General features: G+C 41.6%; 2 protein-coding genes across 5 annotated transcripts in view; one reads left to right on the top strand and one right to left on the bottom strand.

The window, feature by feature from the left end:
* USP33 (ubiquitin specific peptidase 33) overlaps positions 1 to 3,270 on the bottom strand; it is a 59,348-nt gene extending 56,078 nt beyond the window's left edge. For all 4 annotated transcript variants that reach the window (XM_010857593.1, XM_010857594.1, XM_010857595.1 and 1 more), the window contains exon 1: positions 3,065 to 3,270. The gene's annotated coding sequence lies outside the window, so the exon portion shown is untranslated. The remainder of the gene's footprint in view (positions 1 to 3,064) is intronic.
* Positions 3,271 to 21,065: 17,795 nt separating this feature from the next.
* The window catches only part of FAM73A (family with sequence similarity 73, member A), a 77,856-nt gene continuing 76,628 nt past the window's right edge, over positions 21,066 to 22,293 (top strand). The window contains exon 1 of the mRNA XM_010857612.1: positions 21,066 to 21,249. Coding sequence (XP_010855914.1) covers positions 21,066 to 21,249 — 184 coding nt within the window. The remainder of the gene's footprint in view (positions 21,250 to 22,293) is intronic.

The raw sequence follows: 22,293 nt of genomic DNA, 5'->3' as shown, positions 1-22,293 counted from the left end.
GTAAGAGTTACAAAAGCGACACTATCAAGATCTTGCTTAGCCTAAAGCTGCCCAAGTGTTCTCTTGGTCTCAATCCTTTCCCAAATCACAGCTCATTCTGCATTCATGTGGACCACATACTGTGGGTGTGTGTTGAGTCGCTTCAGTCGTGTCCGACTCTTTGTGACCCTATGGACTGTAGCTCACCAGGTTCCTCTGTCCATGGGATTTTCCAGGCAAGGATACTGCAGCTGGTTGCCGTGCCCTCCTCCAGGGATCGAACCTTAGCTTAAGTCTCCTGCATTGGCAGGGTTTTTTATTTTACCACTAAGCACCACCTGGGAAGCCTGAAACACACACCTCTTCTAACAAAACATCTTCAATGAAGGCTTTCGAAATTTGTCTTTTTCATCTCTTTTTCATCTACTACTAGCTTATACAAACCATAACTTATTATCAGCCAAACTGCTCTACTGATCCTTTCTCAAATATAAGTTGTACCTTCCCAGGAACATGATAATCTGTTCATTAGAAATGTCCTCCTGTTGAAAATTCTGCAAAGCTCACACATGTCAAATATCATCTCCATCAAGATTCAATCACAAGTAATGTCTTCCTCACCTAAATTCCTGATTATAATACCATAGCATGATAATACGATACCATAAATACCTGATTATAATACCACAATATCGTATAATACCACAATATCTTCCTCACCTAAATTCCTGATTATAATACCATAGCATGATAATATGATACCATAAATATCTGATTATAATACCACAATATCGTATACAATCTTACCATAGTTGTATAAAAAATTACCCAAGCCTGACTACAAACCTGACTCTAAGGGCTGAAACCGTGTTTCACTCTTTTTATTTTCCAGAGGGCTTTCCCTGATAGACCCACAGAACCTGACCTACTTGGCATTCTAAAGTAACTTTTGAAAAGAACAGTTATTTTGACATATGCATTGTCTCTTAAGTATTACTTCTCCTGATACACACATGCTCACACACGCACACTATATTGTACAAAATTCATGCTTTTTATAGACAAACCAACTGTACTCATCTCATTCTCTTTGCAACTACTTATCAAAATGCTCCTGAAATTGCATGCAGACTTAAAAAGAAAAGTTTAAAAACTACACGAAGGACTTCGCTGTAGTCCAGTGGTTACGACTCCGAGTTCCTAACGCAGGGGGCCTGAGTCTGATCCCTGGTCAGGGAACTAGATGCCACATGCCACAACTAAGACCCAGAGCAGCCAAATAAAAAAAAAAAAAAGTCAAACAAAAAATCTACACTAAAAAAAGCTGCTATTTATTCCTTTACTTTTTAGAAATGACTACTTCTCACATTTCTCACCAAAAATCTTTCACCATTTATGCTCTTCATTTCCTTTAAGAGTCCACAGTTTGTCACATGTTACAGTTCACTGTGCTCCAAAATCTAGCTGAATTCCAACTGATATCAAAGGTTATTTCAGCAAGATTATTTCAGGCTTTAGAGAAACTCTAATCCTTCCATAATCTCAAAATGTCTCTGTTGTGGAAAAAGCCTTTACTTCCTGGAATTCCTAACTCAGAACAGGCATGAGGATCAAATAAGATTGTATATTTGAAAAGTCACTGAAGATTATAACAGCAGTACATAAACGTTAAAATTATCTCCACAACGCTGCATTTCAAACGATTAAAATAACTTATCTACTACAATCTAATGCCATTAAATGCATTTATGTTTTTGGTTACAAATAGGTTATAAAGAAGCACAAAAGATAGAAAAGTGAAAGCTGGCTCTAAACCAGATCAAAAATAAGAAGCAATCTTAAGCAGACTATCTCTCTTGCATATGGCAAGAGGTCAAATAATTTATTTCTGGAATATTTCTTGTACCGTCCATTTTTTTCAATCCTGCCAAAGTAAAGTAATATAAAGCCCCTGGTGTCGTACAATTTATTCCTAATACTTTTTCTTAAGATTAGCATTGTCTTTCAATAAGATTCCCATTTTCCCCCATGTTTATATTAACAGCATGAATTCACTAACAATATTCATATTATGTTCAGACCAAATAGCTTATTTGCTTTGGTCAGACCTTTCCAGACGATACATTTGCTTCAACCAGAAACGAACTAGGACAGCCTCATTTTATTTTGAAAGAGATTTTCCTTAAAAGAAAAATAATCTGATCAAACTAAAAAATTCTACAATTCTATACATCTATTAAGCAAGAGTCTAGGGATCCTTGTGGTAAAATTCAGCGTCAGTTTAGAGCCTACGCGCCTGCCGGTGTTGTCACCACTGTCCCAATTTTCCTGGCCTTATATTGATTATATGAAAACGTAACCCCTAAAAATACTTGAGTGTAAAGCACCAGAGTCATCCAACAATTATTCAAAAGAAGAGCATTTCATAGTAGGTAAATATGTAAGAGTAAAGGTCTGGGAAACCACACATTATGGAAACTGACTCAAACAAAAGCTGCGGATGCACAGACAGCAAGGGCTACCGTAACCTCTCAAAACAGTCGGGATTAAATATGCATCGAAGAAAAATGCCAGGGACGACGACACCTAGGTTTTCCCGCTGACAACAAAGAATAACGGGGCCCCTACGGCTACACGAATGGGTCCGATCACCCCAACTGCGCCGCAAAGCGAAACCAGAACCCCGGAGCCAGCGCGCTGCGGGGCTTCCAGTCTTCCGCGCCCACCGTGCGGGGCTGGCAAGCTGGAATGCGGACCGAGGAAGGAGCGGAGACCTTCTTAGGGATTCGTCTCACCAACACTCCTGCCTTCCAGGGAAGCGCCCCCTGGGAACCCTTCCTCAAATCTACGACTGACTCGCGTCCTCCGCCGACCCCTACCGGGGCGGCCACCAATCATCAGCGCAAAGCACTGGAGGGGCCTAGGCCTTCTACCCACACGCGCGCTCACCACCATCCGGAATCAAGAAAAAGAGGCCGCTACAGCAGCCACAGCTCCGGTGCGCGGCAGCGAGAACACAGATCGGCCCCTGGCTGCAGGCGGGCGCCCTTCGGCCCTGCGCCCCTCCCAGCAGCGTCGCGCTCACCTCCAAGGCCTTCCCCACGGGCCCCGCCAGCGCGGCCAACGGTGGCCTGTGGCCGCACCTTCACCAACTCCTCTTTTCTTCTCCTGCCCTAGGAGACGGGAGGCTTCGCGTCCTGGGCGCCGGAAACGCTCCGCAGCTTAGCCCGGAGCTCCCCGCCTCCCGCACCCGCACTTCCCGCAGCAGCTACCGCTCCTTCCGGTGTCTCTACCGTCGCCGCAGGCGTCTGGGGAGTTGCGGGAGGGCGGGGAGGGCGGGGAGGGCGGGGGGCGGGGCTACGAGGAGAGCCCGCCCCGCCTCTGGGGCGTGGCCGCGGCGGCCGGGTCCAGGTGCGGAGACCCAGGCTGCTATCCCCGCTGAGACTCCCTAAGGATCTAGCGGCTTGGCGGGGGGCGGGGACCCGTAGAGCAGTTTTTAGATTTGGGACACTTTTCGTTTCTACACGAGTTCTCGCCCTCTTGTACAGTCACACTGTTAAGTCACCATTAACAGGTCTGTCTCGATGCATTACAGAATTTGCGTTTAGGCTGCCCACTAAAGGGGCAAAGAAATATCAGTTTACTTAATTCAACACTTTTTTCTTCCTCTCTTTCTTCTCCCAACATCTTAGGACCTAGACTCTGTGATAGTCATTGTGTTTCTTTTTCCACATCTACAAAGTAGAAATTCATCTCTCCCATTTTCCCTTAGGCCAAAAATTAAGATCAGATCAAATATTTATTGAAACCTTAGTATCTGCTTAGTGGCTAGAGCATCTAAAGAGATCTGCCTTCTATTAATAATTTATGGACCTGTTAAAATCCATTCAATTGATTAATATGCAAACAATAAAACAGTTAGTATTAATTGTTCCAATTGTCAATTTCAAGGTGTCTGTTTATCTCTAACTTTTTGGTCTCCAAAATGGGAGCTTGTACTCAAGTGTTATGTAAGATGATCAATCTCTGTCAGAAACAAATAGAGAACATAGGAGCTTCTAATTCTATTCATATGGTAAAAATGAAAGAAATTAATTTTTGCCATCATCTTATGTAGGGATTGACACCAAGTCCTCAGTTTGCACCACAATCTATCCTGGGTTACCTGACGGTCAGCATATTTCAAAATATTGCAGTTTACATGCTGGAAGATGTCAGAAATGTGTTTAATTTTTATTTCATGAAACTATCTTTTCCCTGATACCTTGTAGCAAAGTACTGTCTGACAAAAGGGGAGTTTTATAGGTTTATTTTTAAAAAGACAAGTGTTTTACATTTTTAAATTTTATGAACCTTTCTGGTGATAAGTGGCTGTTGCAACAAAACAACTTTTTAATGTATACATTTCCCTATGGCCCTAGAGTAAAAGCTGTATTTCAAAAATGAGTGAGAACTGCTTTTTGAAAGAAACTTGTGCAATGAAGAGAGCATTTTGAAAAAGGTTTGAAACTGTTTCCATTATTAAGTAATACTGCTGGCAAAAATTGTCACCTATTAAAAAGTCATCTCTGCATCAAAAGACACTATAAAGAGATGAAAAATTTAAGTCAGCAAATAGGCAAAAATATTTGAAATATGTATCAATGTAACCAATAAAGGGCTCATATATAAATGTGTATATACATATATATATTTCCATGAATCATTAAGACACTAAATAGACAAAAGACAAAAGTAATTGCTCCAAAAATTCCTGCGTTGAAAATGTATCAGTTATGTTATGTTATTGCAGAGTTGGAGCAAATTTAGCTCAGACCAAAAGTCTTCCCACCAACCTGCTTAATAACCAACATCCTCTTTTCCTCTTTGACTTATCTGTCCTAAAGGAATTCTAGGACAAAGGGAAAACAGATGATGTGACTTTTCAAGGCAGGTGTGACTCATTGCCTAGATAACAACAGGCAACTGCCTTTCATTTGGACACCGAGTCAAGTCCTTGCTATGGATCAGTCCTTAAAAATGAAGCAAATTCACACTGACAATGCAGTAGCTTTCCCACTTTTAACTTTCGTGGATTCCCACCCTTCCTGCCAACCCCTGGTTTACATTTATCCTTTTATCCCTATATATCTAGAATCCTTAATTCCTTACTTTTCTTCAAACAATACCTCAACAATAGGCTATAAGAAAGGATGATGTCACTGGGAAATCTATCAACTCCCTCTCAGACAGGAGAGATTATACATTCCATAGAGTGGACACCCAGCTGAATCACATTAATTTTGGCACAGAACTCTGGAAGTGCCACTTGTGTCCAGCCTGATGTGAACTGTACACCCTGAAGTCATGCATCAGGCCAGATAGTGAAGGTTCTCCAAATGGGGATGAGGGGTGGGGCAGAGGGCAGGGAATAAACATCAAAACAAATACCTTCTCATTTTTGCAACTAAGGGCAAGTAAAATAGCAAAGCACAAAACATACATTTCATTGCTCTTTAAAAGCCTTTACAAATGCTGTTCCCTCAGATACACTTGTATCAGATATAATTTGACCAGATACTCCAAACTCCAATCCCTCATTTACCTAACTCCTACCTAGATATTCTCTGTTTAAAGTAGCACTCTTGAGAACTTCCCAGGTGGTCCAAGCAGTTAAGAATCTGCCTTGCAATGCAGGGGCTCAGGTTTGATCCTTGGTCAGGGAACTAAGGTCCCACATGCCACAGAGCTACTAAACCGATGCATCACAACTGGAGAGTCCCTCGGCCCCAATGAAAGATCCCATGTGCAATTTAGGACCTGACACAGCTGAATAAATAAACAAACTTTAAAGAAAAACAAAGTGGCATTCCTAAAATAAAGTAGCACTCTTCACTCCATTATTTCTCATTTTAGTATCCCATTGTTTCCTTCAGAGAATTTATTATGAATTTGAATTATTTCAAGATTTTTGTGTGCATTTAATTCTTTGCCTATTTTCTCTGAACTCTATTTCTCTCTTGTTCTCAATATTCTCAGAGATTAGTACTGAAGGACACAAACCTTTGTTGGCTTTCAACTGGGGGCAGTTGACATCGGCCCCCTGGTGGATATTTGGCAACATCCTTCAAGAGGACTAGAGAAAATAAGAATTACATTCCTTTGCATTAACCTGACAAAGGAGTCCAAAATGTTATTAGTGACACTGTTGAGAAACCCTGTTTAAACTAAAACTGACGCTTTAGAATACGTCTTTGGTTATAAGTGGTAGGTAAGATAAGGTAAATAGTCACTCAGTGGTGTCCGACTCTTTGCAACCCCATGGACAATAACCCCCAAGCTCCTCTATTCATGGAATTCTCCAGGCAAGGATACTGGAGTGGGTAGCCATTCCCTTCTCTAGAAGATCTTCCTCACCCAAGGATCAAGCCAGGGTCTCCAGCATTGCAGGCAGATTCTTTACCATCTGAGCTGCTGCTGCTGCTAAGTCGCTTCAGTCGTGTCCGACTCTGTGTGACCCCATAGATGGCACTAGAAAGCCCCAGTAAGTGACAGAAATCTAATTAAATCATGGTTCCTAATTTGATGAACACACTGGATTTGGTAGGGAGCAAGCAGAAAACAAATTTGTTCTCTCTCATTATTGTCCCTGAATATCTCTAAGGATCCCTCCCTATTCCTCAGACAAAATCTTAGTCAAAGCCTTTAGTTTTTTCCCTGGAATTATGATCTCTTTAATATTCATTTTTTTGAGTTTGCCATCTTACAGGGTTTTGTTTTTTTTGGTCATGCCACACAGCTTGTGAGATCTTAGTTCCCCAACCAGCGTGACAAAACTCTCTTAGCATTTTCCCTGCTTCATTGTGTACTTCAAGGCCAAACTTCCCTATTATTCTGAGTATCTCTTGACTTCCTACTTTTGCATTCTGATCCCTTATGATGAAAAGAACATCTTTCTGGAGTGTGAGTTCTAAAAGATCTTATAGGTCTTCACAGAACCGGTGAACTTCAGGTACTTCAGCATCAGTGATTGGGGTATAGGCCTAGATTACTATGATGTTGAATAGTTTGCCTTAGAAGCAAACTGAGATCATTTTGTCATTTTTGAAGTTACATCCAAGTACTGAATTCTGGACTCTTGTTGACTATGAGGGCTATTCCATTTCTTCTAAGGGATTCTTGCCCACAGTAGCAGATATAATGGTAATCTGAATTAAATTCTCCCATTCCCATACATTTTAGTTCACTGATTCCTAGGATATCTATGTTCAGTCTTGCCATCTCCTGCTTGCCATGTCCAATTTACCTTGATTCATGGACCTAACATTCCAGGTTCCTATGCAGCAATGGACTTTATTTCATCATCAGACATATCCACAACTGAATGTTGTTTCTGCTTTGGCCCAGCCAACTTCATTCTTTCTGGAGCTATTAGTAATTGCCCTCCACTCTTCCCCAGTAGCATATTGGATACCTTCTGATCTGAGAGGCTCAACTTCTGGTGTGGTGTCTTTCTGCCTTTTCATACTGTTCTCGGGGTTCTCAAGGCAAGAATACTGGAATAACTTGGCATTTCCTCCTACCATTTACTTCTTTTTTTTTTCCATTTACTTCTTAAAGAGATGAGAATACCAGATCAACTTACTTGTCTCCTGAGAAATCTGTATGCAGATCAAGAAGCAACAGAACCAGACATGGAACAACTGACTGGTTCAAAATTGGGAAAGGAGTATGACAAGGCTGCCTGCTTACATAACTTATATGCAGAGTACATCAAGCAAAATGCCAGGCTGAATGAATCACAAGCTGGAATCAAGATTGCCAGGAGAACTGTTAACAACCTTAGATATGCAGAAGATACTACTCTAATGGCAGATGGTGAAGAGATACTAAAGAGCCTCTTGATGCAGATGAAACAGGAGAATGAAAAAGCTGGCTTGAAACTCAGTGTTTAAAAAAAAGCTAAGACCATGGCATCTGATCCCATCGCTTCATGGCAAATAGAAGGGGAAAAAGTGGAAGCAGTGACAGATTTTATTTTCTTGGACTCCAAAATCACTGCAGGAGGTGACTGCAGCCTTGAAATTAAAAGATGCCTACTCCTTAGAAGGAAAACTATGACAAACCTAGATAGCATGTTACAAAGCAGAGACATCACTTTGCTGACAAAGGACCATATAGTCAAAGGTATGGTGTTTCCAGTAGTCGTGTACAGATGTGAGAGTTGAACCATCAAAAAGACTGAACACCAAAGAATTGATGCTTTTGAATGGTGGTACGGGAGAAGACTCTTGAGAGTTCCTTAGACAGCAAGGAGATCAAACCAATCAATCCTAAAAGAAATTAACCCTGAATTTCATTGGAAGGACAAATGCTGAAGCTGAAGCTGTAATACTTTGGTCACCTGATACGAAGAGCTGACTCATGAAAAAGACCTTGATGCTGGGAAAGATTGAATGTAAAAGGAGAAAGCGGTGGTAGAGGATGAGATGGTTAACTAGCATCAATAACTCGGAGGACATGAATTTAAACAAACTCAGGGAGACAGTAGAGGACAGAGGAGCCTGGCTTGCTGCAGTCTATAGAGTTGCAGAGTCAGACCTGACTTAGTGATTGAAAGACAATTTCCTGTACCAGGTATTGAATGATGACCCTTGGCAGTGAAAATACAGATAACCAGTGGACCATCCAACAGATGAGATGGTTGGATGGCATCTCTGACTCCATGGACATAAGTTTGAGTAAACTCCGGGAGTTGGTGATGGACAGGGAGGCCTGGTGTGCTACAGTCCATGGGGTTGCAAAGAGTTGGACACAACTGAGCGACTGAACTGAAACTGACTGAACCACTGGACCACCAGGGATTTCCCTTCATCTCACTGTTCTAAGAGCAGAGATTTCAGTTTAAAAAAATCCCAAATTGGGACTTTCCTGGTAGTCCAGTGAGTAAGACTCCAGGCTCCCAAAATAGGGGGCCTGGGTTCAATCCCTGGTCAGGGAACTAGATCCTACATGCATACTGTGAGTAAGAGTCTGCAACGAAGACCCTGAGAAAGCCGTAACTAAGACCCAGCACAGCCAAAATAAACAAATACATGAATATTTAAAAAAATTTAAATCCCAAATAATGGGCTTATTGTCTTCACCTGGATTAAATGTTTGCCTTGGAGCATTCAGCAAGTACATAAAAGAATAGAGTAGCTCCAATGACAATTACATGGATGAATGGAATGGAAATTTCCAAGAGAGAAAAGTAGGGGATCAGGTCAACCCAATATCACACACACACAAACTGATACTGGTTTAAAAGCTGAGGAAGAAGGTTTCTGATGAGCCAGAGAGGGGAGAATTTTTAGGCACAGTGAACTGCTTAGATGAAACCACATCAGCAAGAGGCCAAGTGCTAATCTGGGAATTTGCAAGGGGTCAGTTTTACTGGTCCAGAGATTGAGGGCAGGGAGTAACAGGACAGACTACACATAGAAGGCAGGTCGTGAATGATCATGTCAGTAAAGCAGACTTTCCTCTCTAAAGATCCATGAAGAACTTTGAGAAAACCAACGACATGATGAGATTTACATGTTGGATTACTTGGATAGTAATGATGAGCATAGATTGGAGACTATTGAAGAATCTAGACAAAGCGAAGTAAAGGCCCCGCAGCGGAGATGACTGTGAGAACTACTTAGGGGAATAAAATCAGTAGACTTTGAACTGACTACATGGGGATGGAACCTCAGAAGTTTCCTCTACAGAGTCTCTTCCTTTCTATTTTGATAGTTCCCTACCAAGTTTCTCTGACTCTAGTCTCACTCTACTCTAGTACCATACCATACTTCTGAACACAACTCTTCCTAAAACACAAATCAAATCACATAATGCTTTAATGATTCCTTGTTACTCCAGAGATTTTCTTTTTTCTCTTCAAGGATCTATGATGAGAGGAGCAAATCGCCCAGGGTTTAACATCTAAGTATCTTGCACCTGTCTGAACAAGAGACTAGCTTTTCAAATTGTGTGCCCTAAGCACCTGCTTCCCTAATCCTACTCCCCCTTGTCTTTAGTATTAGCCAAATTTACTCCTTCTATCTCATTTTTTGTTCACCAAACGAAACATCCTATCCTCATCTATTCTAATCTACATCCCATTCTCCTAAAAGGCAAAACACTTGCTTGTGCCCCTCCTATTTAGTGCCGCTTTCCTTAAGCCTAAATCCTTAGAATGCCCCCTCCTCCTTTTTAAAAAATCTTCGCTGCGCTGCATCTTCTCTGTAAAGTGCAGGCTCCTTACTGCCGGGGCGCAGGCTTTCTCTAGTTGTGGCACCTAGGGCCTTCTTTCTAGTTGTGGTCAGCGGGCCTTCTCTTGCGGCCTAGCATGGGCTCCAGAGCACACTAACTCAGCAGTTGTGGCAAGGCGGCTCTCTAGCTACAGCCCTGGCGCCCAGGGTCCCTTGCCCCTAGGTATGTGGAATCTCCTCTCAGCAGGGATCCAACATGCATCCCTTGTTAGCAAGGCAAATTCTTAACCACTAGACCCCCAGGGAAGACATCGTATTTTTTGTTAAAAGTGAACCCCCACTCATCTTTCAAGAGTTATCTCCTAGGAGAAGCTTTCTTTAACTTTCCCAGGCCATATGAGCCTGTCCTTGTATTCTCTAGAGTACTTTCTAGTGATATTATACTGCTGATTATAAATTGTACAGTTTAATATCATTATACATTGCAATAATTTTTTCAGTCTCCTGAATCAAACTATGGGCAGGGATCTTTCTTACTTATTCTGGTATTTCCAGCATTAAGCATAGTACAAGGCACAGTGTAGAAAATGGACAAATCAATAAATTTGCTGCTTAAAAATATGAATAAATGTGAAAATATGCAAAAATTATGTATTTTCTAACTTGGAGAGAGAGTTACTTTTTCATACTTTTCAAAATGTCCATCATTTAAATATACAGGCAGTAGATACACTTCATCTTATTAATTAATTAATTTATTTTTGTTTTCAGACTGCACTGGGCTGCATGCAAGAGTTCTTTGACCAGGGATCGAACCTGCACCTTCTGCAGCAGAAGCATAGAGTCTTAAGCACTGGACCACCAGGGAAGTCCTTCATTTTATTTATTTATTTATATTTTTAAAAATTTATTTATTTATTGAAGGATAATTGCTTTACCAACTTTTGTTGTTTTCTGTCAAACCTCAACATGAAACAGCCATAGGTATACATATATCCCCTCCCTTTTGAGCCTCCCTCCCATCTCACTCCCCATCCCACGCCTCTAGGTTGATACAGAGCCCCATTTGAGTTTCCTGAGCCATACAGCGAATTCCTGTTCGCTATCTATTTTACATATGGTAATGTAAGTTTCCATGTTACTCTTTCCATACATCTCACCCCCTACTCCCCTCTCTCCATGTCCATAAGTCTATTCTCTACGTCTATTTCTCCTTTGCTGTCCTGTAAATCAATTCTTCAGTACCAATTTTCTAGATTCTGTATATGTGCATTCAGTTCAGTTCAGTTGCTCAGCCATGTCCAACTCTTTGCGACCCCATGGACTGCAGCACACCAGGCTTCCCTGTCCATCACCAACTCCTGGAGCTTACTTAAACTCATGTCCATCGAGTCGGTGTTGCCATCCAACCATCTCATCCTCTGTCGTCCCCTTCTCCTCGTACCTTCAATCTTTCCCAGCATCAGAGTCTTTTTAAATGAGTCAGCTCTTCTCATCAGGTGGCCAAAGTATTGGAGTTTCAGCTTGAGCATCAGTCCTTTCAATGAATATTCAGGACTGATCTCCTCTAGGATGGATTGGTTGGATCTCCTTGCAGTCCAAGGGACTCTCAAGAGTCTTCTCCAACACCACAGTTCAAAAGCATCAATTCTTCGGAGCTCAGCTTTCTTTATAGTCCAACTCTCACATCCATACATGACTATGGAAAAACCATAACCTTGACTAGACAGACCTTTGTTGGCAAAGTAATGTCTTTGCTTTTTAATATGCTGTCTAGGTTAATTCTTCTAGGTCTTTGTTAATTGATTCTTGCATTTTCTCCATTTTGTTTTCAAGATTTTTGATCATCTTTACTATCATTATTCTGAATTGTTTTTCAAGTAGTTTGCCTATTACCTCTTCATTTATTTGGACTTCTGTGTTTCTAGTTTGTTCCTTCAATTGTGTAGTTTCATTATTTTTTTTTTTAACTTATTGTGTTTGAAGCCTCCTTTTTCAAGGCTTCAGGGATGAACTCTTTCTTCCTTTTGGTCTCTGCCCTCCTAAGGTTGGTCCAGTGGTTTGTGTAAGCTTATTATAGGGTGAGATTTGTGCTGAGAATTTTTTTTTTTCATTTGTTTGTTTTTCCTCTGATGGGCAAGGCTAAGTGAGGTGGTAATCCTGTCTGCTGGTGATTGGGTTTGTATTTTTATTTTGTTTGTTTTTTAGATGAGGCATCCTGCACAGGGTGCTCCTGGTTGTAGGATGGTGCTGGGTCTTGTATTCAAGTGGTTTCCTTTGTGTGAGTTCTCACTATTTGATACTGCCTAGGTTTAGTTCTCTAGTAGTCTAGGGTCTTAGAGTCAGTGTTCTTACTCCAAAGGCTCAGGGCTTGATCTCTGGTCAGGAACGAAGATCCACAAGTGGTTTGTTATGGCATTAAGTGAGATTAAAACAAATACCCAAAAACAAGAAACCAAGTTGAACCCCAGACAAATGGCAGTTAATAATCAGGCAAATAATAATTAAAATAATGGAATATATACATATACGTATACATCCATCAGTCAGTTCAGTTCAGTCATTCAGTCATGTCTGACTCTTTGCAACCCCATGGACTGCAGCACGCCAGGCTTTCCTGTCCATCACCAACTCCCAGAGCTTGCTCAAACTCATGTCCATTGAGTTGGTGATGCCATCCAACCATCTCATCCTCTGTCGTCCCCTTCTCCTCCTGCCTTCAGTCTTTCCCAGCATCAAGGTCTTTTCCAGTGAGTCAGTTCTTCACATCAGGTGGCCAAAGTATTGAAGTTTCAGATTCAGCATCAGTCTTTCCAATGAATATTCATGACTGATTTCCTTTAGGACAGACTGGTTGATCTCCTTGCAGTCCAAGAGACTCTCAAGTCTTCTCCAACACCACAGTTCAAAAGCATCAGTTCTTCAGAGCTCAGCTTGCTTTATAGTCCAACTCTCACATCCATATACACCCATAAACAAAGTCAAAAGCATCAGTTCTTCAGAGCTCAGCTTGCTTTATAGTCCAACTCTCACATCCATATACACCCATAAGCAAAGTCAAAACAGTCCAGCAAAAATAAAGTACAGTAGATTGACTTGGCAAACAAAGGAAATCAAAAATTATATTTACCAGTTAAGAACAAAACTAACTAAAGCACAAACTGGAAAACAAAACTAAAGCAAGGTGCCAAGAGGGGAATAAAGCAATGAAAATAAAACTAACAAATATGTTGAGAGGAAAAGAAAGAAAGAATAGATATGCAAAGTTAAATAGAGGTAGATGAAGAAAATTTATATACATTAAAGATTAACTGCAAGGGGAAAAGAACAGAAGGAAAGGCAAACAAAGGAATAAGTGTAGAAAAATATAATAGTTTTAAAGAAATTAAAAATCAAAATTATAAAAAAGAGATAAGAAAAAGGAAGAAGAAAGAAAAAAAGGAAAAAAGATAACTCCACAGAACTGCAAAAGCCCAATGTAGAGGCAGAGGTTTATAACAACAATAAAAAGTGTGGCTGAATATACACATATACACATACACCCATAAGCAAAATCAAAACAGTCCAACAAAAATAAAGTACAACAGATTGACCCAGCGAACAAAGGAAACCAAAAATTATATCTACCAATTAAGAACAAAACTAAATAAAGCACAAACTGGAAAACCAAACTAAAGCAAGGTGCCAACTGGGGAATAAAGCAATGAAAACAAAACTAACAAAATCTAAAGCAAAAAAGAAAAGATGAAAAAATAGATATGCAAAGTTAAATAGAGGTAGATAAAGATTTATATACATTAAAGATTAACTGAAAGGGGAAAAGAACAATAGGAAAAGCAAACAAAGGAATAAATGTAGAAGAAATAATAATAGGCTTTAAAATTAAAAAGAGCAGGAAAAAAAAAGGAAAATTCCACAGAACTGCAATAGCCCAACATAGAGTCAGAGGTATATAACAACAATAAAAAATGTGACTGAGAAAGAAAAAAAAGCTCAAAAGCTTAATTAGATTTCATAGTACCAGAGCTTGAGCTTTTTTGCTGTTTTTTTCTTTACATCTGAGATTTCTTTTTCTAATCCACTGAAATTATTGTGTACTAAATTTGGGAAGCAAATCTATTCTAACTCATTAACCCAGTTGAGATTTAGGTCTGTCATCTTAATATATCATGCAGTAAAAGGAAGACTCTTCACAAAGAAACACACCTTTCATGCTACGCCAGCATTGTCCTGCTTGTGCCGATGATGTGATTAAATGTAGAGAATTTGCTTAAATTTAACCTCAGAGTTTATCACACAGCTTAATGGGTCTCATTGAGATATTCAATAATTGAACTGCAAATCACTTTTAGTTACTAAAAGAGCTGAAGCATGTCAGTGGCATGATGCTTGCCAAGCCAGACCTAGGTATCTAGGATAATTAAGGTATTTTAGTATGCAATTTACTGCCATAGTATCAAAGGTCAGTAACAGTGTTCTTTCTTTCTTCAAACTTAAGTATACCTTTGAAGATAACTTGCATGGATAAAACTGACAACCACAAGAGAGGGGGGAAAAAAGGGAAAAAAATTCCCAAAAGAATCTACAACAAGTCAAAACATAAGAATAATAAATGTTTTTCTTGAGTCACTGCTATCAGAGTCCTTTCCCTCGCTGGGAATCACAGTCCACCTCACCTCCCTAGGATGCCCTCCGACACTGTGCTGATCTCTGGACTTGCTGTGGGGGCAGCTCAGGTTCCAATCTGGTTCCACCCCTGTGTGTTCTTGCCTCTAATGTGCACAGCTATCAGAACTAGTGTGTTTTCTTTTGTGGGAGCTCTCAATGTCCTTTTATATATTCCATAGACACAGAGTCTGCCTAGTTGATCGTGTGGATTTAATCTGCAGCTTGTACAGCTGGTGGTAAGGTTTTGGGTCTTCTTCCTTAGCCACACTGCCCCTGAGTTTCAATTGTGGTTTTATTTCTACCTCTGCATGTGGGTCGTCCACTGAGGCTGCCCTGGAGGACTTGGGTTTGCCCCTGTGAGGGCCAGGTGTGGAAGTGGTGCAGTTGCTTGGGTCGCAGGGGTTCTGGCAGCACCAGGTACTCAGGTGAGTTGGCAGCTAGGGCAGCAGGAAATGGCAACCAGTATTGGGCAATAAGCTCCAATATTCTTGTCTGGAGAACCCCCCTGACAGAGAAGCCTGGCAGGCCACAGTCTACAGGTTTGCAAAGAGTTGGACCAAAGATGGATAGACGGAAGGTGCATAGATGAAAGACTTTTTTTTGCCTGTGACAGCTCCGTCCCAGAAAGAATTGAGCATGAAGGTGGCACAGCTGCTTGGCTTGCAGGGATCCTGGTGGTGCTAAGTGTGCAGGGCCACAGACTGCCTCTACTGCAGGAGTTATGGCCCTATAAGAGTCTGTTTTTGAGCCTCTGTTTTGGCCAGTCTTTCTCTGTAGCTCTGCCCATTCAAGCACTTAGAGGGTTCCCTTGCCTGGGGTCCACCCTGTAGATAGGCACATCAGGCACTTAAAGGGGCACCCTGGGTGGGGTCCTACCCTGTCGTTCAGTGCATCAGGCATTTGATGAGCCAGTCTCTTTATTATGCACCTTCCAGTGGAGAAGGAAATGGCAACCCACTCCAGTATTCACGCCTGGAGAATCTTGTGGATGGAGGAGCTGGGGGGGCTGCTGTCCATGGGGTTGCACAGAGTCGGACATGACTGAGGCAACTTAGCATGCATGCATGCATCGGAGAGGGAAATGGCAACCCACTCCAGTATTCTAGCCTGGAGAATCCCAGGGATGGAGGAGCCTGGTGGGCTGCCGTCTATGTGGTCGCACAGTCAGGGGTACATATGGCTGCCTCAAGGACTGTCTGATTCTCATTCCATTTAGGCTGCCACAGATCAGCTGTTTCACTTTCAGCCTTAAATGTTTCTCCTCTGACTCAGACACTTGCCCTGAAGTGGGGATTGGACCCTTGTTTCGGTTCCCCTATCTGCCGAAGGCAGGTCTAATCCTACTAACACTCTTGTTTTTCCCCCAATTCCTTCGTCCTACCAAGTTTTGCCATGATTCTATATATTCTTTCCTGCTGGTCAGGTACTCCTGTCTGCTCTCACCTGGTATTCTGCATGGACTTCTGTGTCTGAAGGTGTATTCCTAATGTATTCGTGGAGAGAGGTGAACTCCACATCCACCTACTTCTCCGCCATCTTGTTCTCTCCCTTAAATTTATTAACTTTAAAAATACAACGTGGTTTTCTAGACCTTTTAAATATTATGAGTTCTTAATGTACAAAATAGGAATTATTGTTTCCTTGAGGTTTAATTCTAATTTTATTGCTCTTCACTTTAAAGTAGTGTTAGAATGAAGCTCTTAATAGGAAAACATTTGTGTTGTTTTTGCTTTATATTACATTTTGATGTAAATACCTCCTGATAGAATGCATGCATCTTATTGGAGCAGCTCAGTATTTTGATAACTACTGAGGCCCGTGTTCAGTTCAGTTCAGTCGCTCAGTTGTGTCCGACTCTTTGTGACCCCATGGACTGCAGGACGCCAGGTTTCCCTGTCCTTCACTAACTCCCAAAGCTTGCTCAAACTCATGTCCATCCAGTCGGCGATGCCATCCAACCATCTCATCTTCTGTCATCCTATTCTCCTGCCTTCAATCTTTCCCAGCATCTGGGTCTTTTCTAAGGAGTCTGTTCTTCACATCAGGTGGCCAAAATATTGGAGTTTCAGCTTCAGCATCAAAGGAGATCAAACCAGTCAATCCTAAAGAAAATCAGTCCTGAATATTCATTGGAAGGACTGATGCTGAAGCTGAGGCCCAGGTGGCTCAGTAGTAAAGAACCCACCTGCTAATGCAGGAGACGTGGATTCAATCTCTGGGTCAGGAAGATCCCCTGAAGGAGGAAATGACAATCCACTCCAGTATTCTTGCCTATAAAATCCCTTGGACAGAAGAGGCTGGCAGGCTACCACTCATGGGGTGGAAAGAATTGGATATGACTGAGTGAGCATGTACATAAGGCAATGCAGGAAAAGCATGCAGTCTCTGGCCTCCCATCTCTAGCTTTTATCATTTTCATAACCTCCTTAAGTCTCAATTTTTTTCACATAAAAAATCTTGGAGGATAACGCCTTTATTAAGATACAATTCACATGCTATACGATTAACATATTTAAAGTATACAGTTGAATAGTTTTTAGTATATTCACACATTTGCACAACCAGAACCACAATCTAAATTTAGAACATTTCACTATCCCGCAAAAGAAGTTTCATGCTATATAGGAATCCCCTCCATTTCCCCTCAGCTCTTTCTACCCTGGGTGACCATTAACCTGCTTTCTTAATAGAGTTGTCTTCTGGAAGTTTCACATAAGCAAAATCATACAATAACATAATCCTTTATGACTGGCTTCTTAACACATTTTCAAAGTTTACCCATGTTGTAGCGTGTATCAGTATTTCAATTATTTTTATGGCCAAATAATATTCTATTATGTAAATTTACTACATTTTATTTATCCATTTATCAGTTAGTAGACATTTGAGTTGCTTTTATTTTTCTTTTTGTTCTTTCTTGATTGTGTCTTAGTGCCCCAACCAGGGATAAACCACGCCCCGGACAGTGGAAGCACAATAGTCTTAACCACCGAACTGCCAGGGAAGTCCCTGGATTGCTTTTATTTTTCAGCTATTATGAATAATGCTACTATGCACATTCATGTATAATTTGTACTTTGATGTATGTTCTCATTTCTCTTGCGTATTGTCTAGGCTTAGAATTGCTGGGTCATGTAGTAACTCTATGTTTAACATTTTGAGGAACTGAATCTGCAATATTTGGATGTGTAGGGAATAGATGTTCTAAATTAGCATCTAGATGTCTGGGTTGGCTTAGTTCTGACTTGTAGAGGAGTCTTGTCAAACACTCTTGGGTGGGTGAAAAGAACAAAGATACAAGAGCCAGTATGTGCCCAATGGCATTCTGTTGATTTAAAGGAAGGACCTGAGTTATTTCTGGGGACTCTGCCAGGTTTTAGCAGTTAATGCAATAGGTAATTGGATACATGAATTACCTAAAATAATTCATTTACTTAGGTAATGTAATTGGTTTTAATTGTCAGAGTGCTAGACTTTGTTCAGGCTTAAAGTTGACACTTGATAAGTACAGGTTCCACCAATAATTAATGAAGTACATTGGTTATATATTATCTCAGCTGGAGTGAGCAGTAATCCTAAGTATCTGGAATAAAATGTCAGAAATACCCAATCAGTAGAGTCAAATCCAACTTTGGTGTTTTCTGCATGTGGTCTACTCCTAAGAGCTGGCTGGGTCTTTTCTTCGGTCCCTTTAACACATTCCTCCATGATGATCTCCTCCCCTCTCCCAACTTGCTGGGTACTTTTCACTGTTTCATTTCCTAATACTTCAAAAAAAAAAAAAAAAAATCTGTAGCTAACCATTTAGATGGTCCACTTTGGTCCTGATTTCAAGATATAACCTTTTAAGATATAATAATTCAAGCCTGCTACATTCTGTTGTATTCTCATGGTTCATAGAAAAATTTTCCTTGCAAAATTGCAAGTATAGGCCATTTCTGCTGTAGTCCTCTCTCTTTCTGCTGTGTCATCAAATGCCTCTTTGGATAGTCTATTGCCTTTAGATTCTCCCAGATGATACAAACTACTGGGCACAGAGCTCAAATTGAGTGTTTTTTTTTTTTTTTTTTTTTGGCTGCACCACACAGTATGTGGGATCTTAGTTCCCTCAGGATTAGATCCCTGAGTCTGGAAGATCCTCTGGAGTAGGAAATGGCAACCCACTCTAGTATTCTTGCTTGGGAAATTCCTTGGACAGAGGAGCCTCACGGGCTACAGTTCATGGGATAGCAAAGAGTTGAACAGGACTGAGCACACACATCATCATCATTATTACTCTTCTTCCCATTAGGCTCAAAGTTTGAAAGTTGTGGGAAGTAGAAAAGAGGCAGCAGAGAGAAGATGGAGAAATAAACAAACACAGCCTTACAAATTTCAGGTTCTTCAAGTGTCAAGAGCACCATTTAGTTTATGCTGCTGCTGTTGCTGCTGCTAAGTCATGTCCGACTCTGTGCGACCCCGTATGGCAGCCCACCAGGCTCCCCCATCCCCGGGATTCTCCAGGCAAGAACACTGGCTATGCTATGCTAAGTCACTTCAGTCGTGTCCGACTCTGTGCGACACCATAGACGGCAGCCCACCAGGCTCCCCCGTCCCTGGGATTTTCCAGGTAAGAACACTGGAGTGGGCTGCCATTTCCTTTTCCAATGCATGAAAATGAAAAGTAAAAGTGAAGTCGCTCAGTCGTGTCTGACTCTTAGCAACCCCATGGATTGCAGCCTAACAGGCTCCTCTGTCCATGGGATTTTCCAAGCAAGAGTACTGGAGTGGGGTGCCATTGCCTTCTCCAACGTATGAAAGTGAAAAGTGAAAGTGAAGTCACTCAGTCGTGTCCGACTCTTAGCAACCCCATGGACTGCAGCCTACCAGGCTCCTTTGTCCATGGGATTTTCCAGGCAAGAGTACTGGAGTGGGTTGCCATTGCCTTCTCCGATTTACTTTATAAGTGCACAATATTTTTAAATAGGGGCTTCCCAGGTGGCGCTAGTGATAAAGAATTGGCCTGCCAGTGCTGGAGACGAAGAGAGGTGGGGTTTGATCCCTGGGTCTTGAAGATCTCTTGGAGGACGGCATGGCAACTCACTCCAGTATTCTTGCCTGGATAATCCCATGGACAGAGGAGCCTGGCAGACTACAGTCCACAGGGTTGCAAAGAGTTGGACACGACTGAAGTGACTTAGCACCCATGCATGCGTTTTCACTTAGAACTCAGTCTGTACAATTTTAGTTATTATTCATCTAGTAATGTCACCTGTGGGCTTCCCCAGTGGCTCAGCAGTAAAGAATCTGCCTGCAAAGCGGGAGACAAGGAGACTCCTGTTCCATCTCTGGGTCAGGAAGATCTCCTGGATTAGGAAATGGCAACCCACTCCAGTGATCTTGCCCAGAAAATCCCAAGGACGGGGGAGCTTAGCGGAGTACAGTCCACGGGGTTGCAAGAGTCAGACACAACTGAGCCACTAAACAACAACGATAATGTCACACATTGGTATTACTGTTCATCCTATTTTCCATTTCACTAACAGGGACTTTTGAACACCACCAGAAATAATTGTTCATTCTTGTTTCTTAGATAGGAATAGTAACATGTGCTCTCATGTTTTAGCAATCCTTGCAAAATTATTTTGGCTTTTCACCACAAATATGCTCAGAAGTTGGAATTTTTAAATCCGCAATTTGGACGAAATGTTTGGGCTCAGGACTGCATATAAAAACAGCATGTTATTTTGTTGTTCTCTCTCCTCCCTCGTTAGTGTATGTGTTTTAGACAGAACCTCAGAGCTGTGAATACCTTGCCTAACTTAGGGAAAAGCTAAAAAGGAATCGAAGTAAATAAAACATCATTAATACAGGATTGGAATGCTCAACATTAATTTATTTAGGGGCTGAAGGTCTGTAGTAGACGTTCTTAACCTGGGAGCCATGGATTGGTTCAGAGTATCTAACTATATATATATAATAGATATATATTATATATATTCTCTTGGTAATGTACAAGCTATTTTCTTTTACTAATGTATTTAAATGACATATAGAGAAAATGCCCCATATTTTTCACCAGATTCCTAGGATGGTCCTGGGGCCCTCAAAAGGTTACAAACTGCGATGCCATTTCTTAACAGCACTGTAACAGGATGCAATTCTTCCACTGTACATTTCACAGCCATTCGGGAAAGGCAGGAGCCTCTACCCTCAACAAAAATGGCGGGAGCTGCTTCACACGTAGCCCCTCACGCAGAAAGGCTAGGAGGCCCCCGCTACTTTCTCTCCACCTTCCCACTCCTGACCCCGGAAGGACTCCGCCCCCGGGGCCAGGCTGCGGCTCAGCGCCGGGCTGCTGCGGGGAAGCAGGCGTGGACCGGCTGCACTGGGCCTGGAGCATCAGGTACGTGGGTGGAGGGCTGTGTGGGGTCTCAGCGGCCGCGGGTTAGTGGCAGAAGGGTGGGCGGGAGCTCAGGCCTTCGCCCTCTGGATTCCGTGTCTGGGAGGAGGAATAGAAAGCCGAAGGGAGGCCCGCCACGGAGCGCTGAATCAGGGTGGGCTGGCTGGCGACCGCTTGGAGCCCGAGCGAGGGTCTGGGTGGCCGAGCCGAGAGGGAGCCCCTTTCCTGGTCATCTTGGTGAAGAAAAAGAAGGCTGCAGAGGAGAACGCAGTGAGGGCGGAGGAGGCTTGCGGGAGGAGCCGCTGGTGTGGTCCAAGTTTCTGCAAGAATGTCAGTGGTTTGAGCGGGGAGTGGTTTTTGGAGGAGGAAGATTATGCTTTCTTTCAAGGGGCTTACTGAGAATAATTTAGCATCAGGAGGTTTGTGGCGTCGGAGCCCTCCTGTAAATAAAGTTGTTCAACGTTTATTTTATGGAGAGAAGACTCTAAAAGATTTTGCTCATGCACAGACCTTTATTATTATTATTTTATCAGTATTTCAAGTAAGCGTTTTTGCTGTATTTCAAGTATCTTCTCAGAATTCTGTTGTATAGATTTACATTTCATGACAAAATTTGGGGGATATTGCAGACTTTCATTCTTGCTTGGATTATAAAGTCCAATTTAAGTGTGTTTAAGAAACAAACTGTGTATATGACATATTTTAAAAAGTGTCTCATGGTTAGAATGGAGAGAAGCGAGTGATACTACAGAGTATAATATTTTTGGTGATGATGAAACTGTCTCCATTTTTTTTTTATTAATACATTTGAAAGCAACTGAAATGACTGGTTTTAAGAAGCTGTTCAATTATTAATGATTAAGTTTGGAATCACTCAGCGATTTTAAATGAAAGGGTGTGAGGTGATTAGAATGCAAAAGTGAACATTTATTTTAAGAAAACCACTGCAGCAAATTGAAGTGTTTGCTTTATTTTCTTTTTCTTCTGCTTCAAAATCTGGAACTATATTATGGAGAAAATCACTTTGGGTGAATTACTTCCAGGATT

This window comes from Bison bison, unplaced genomic scaffold, assembly GCF_000754665.1.
Source record: "Bison bison bison isolate TAMUID 2011002044 unplaced genomic scaffold, Bison_UMD1.0 scf7180017864382, whole genome shotgun sequence".
Classification (NCBI taxonomy): Eukaryota; Metazoa; Chordata; class Mammalia; order Artiodactyla; family Bovidae; genus Bison; species Bison bison.
This window is presented reverse-complemented; position numbering and strand designations above follow the sequence as displayed.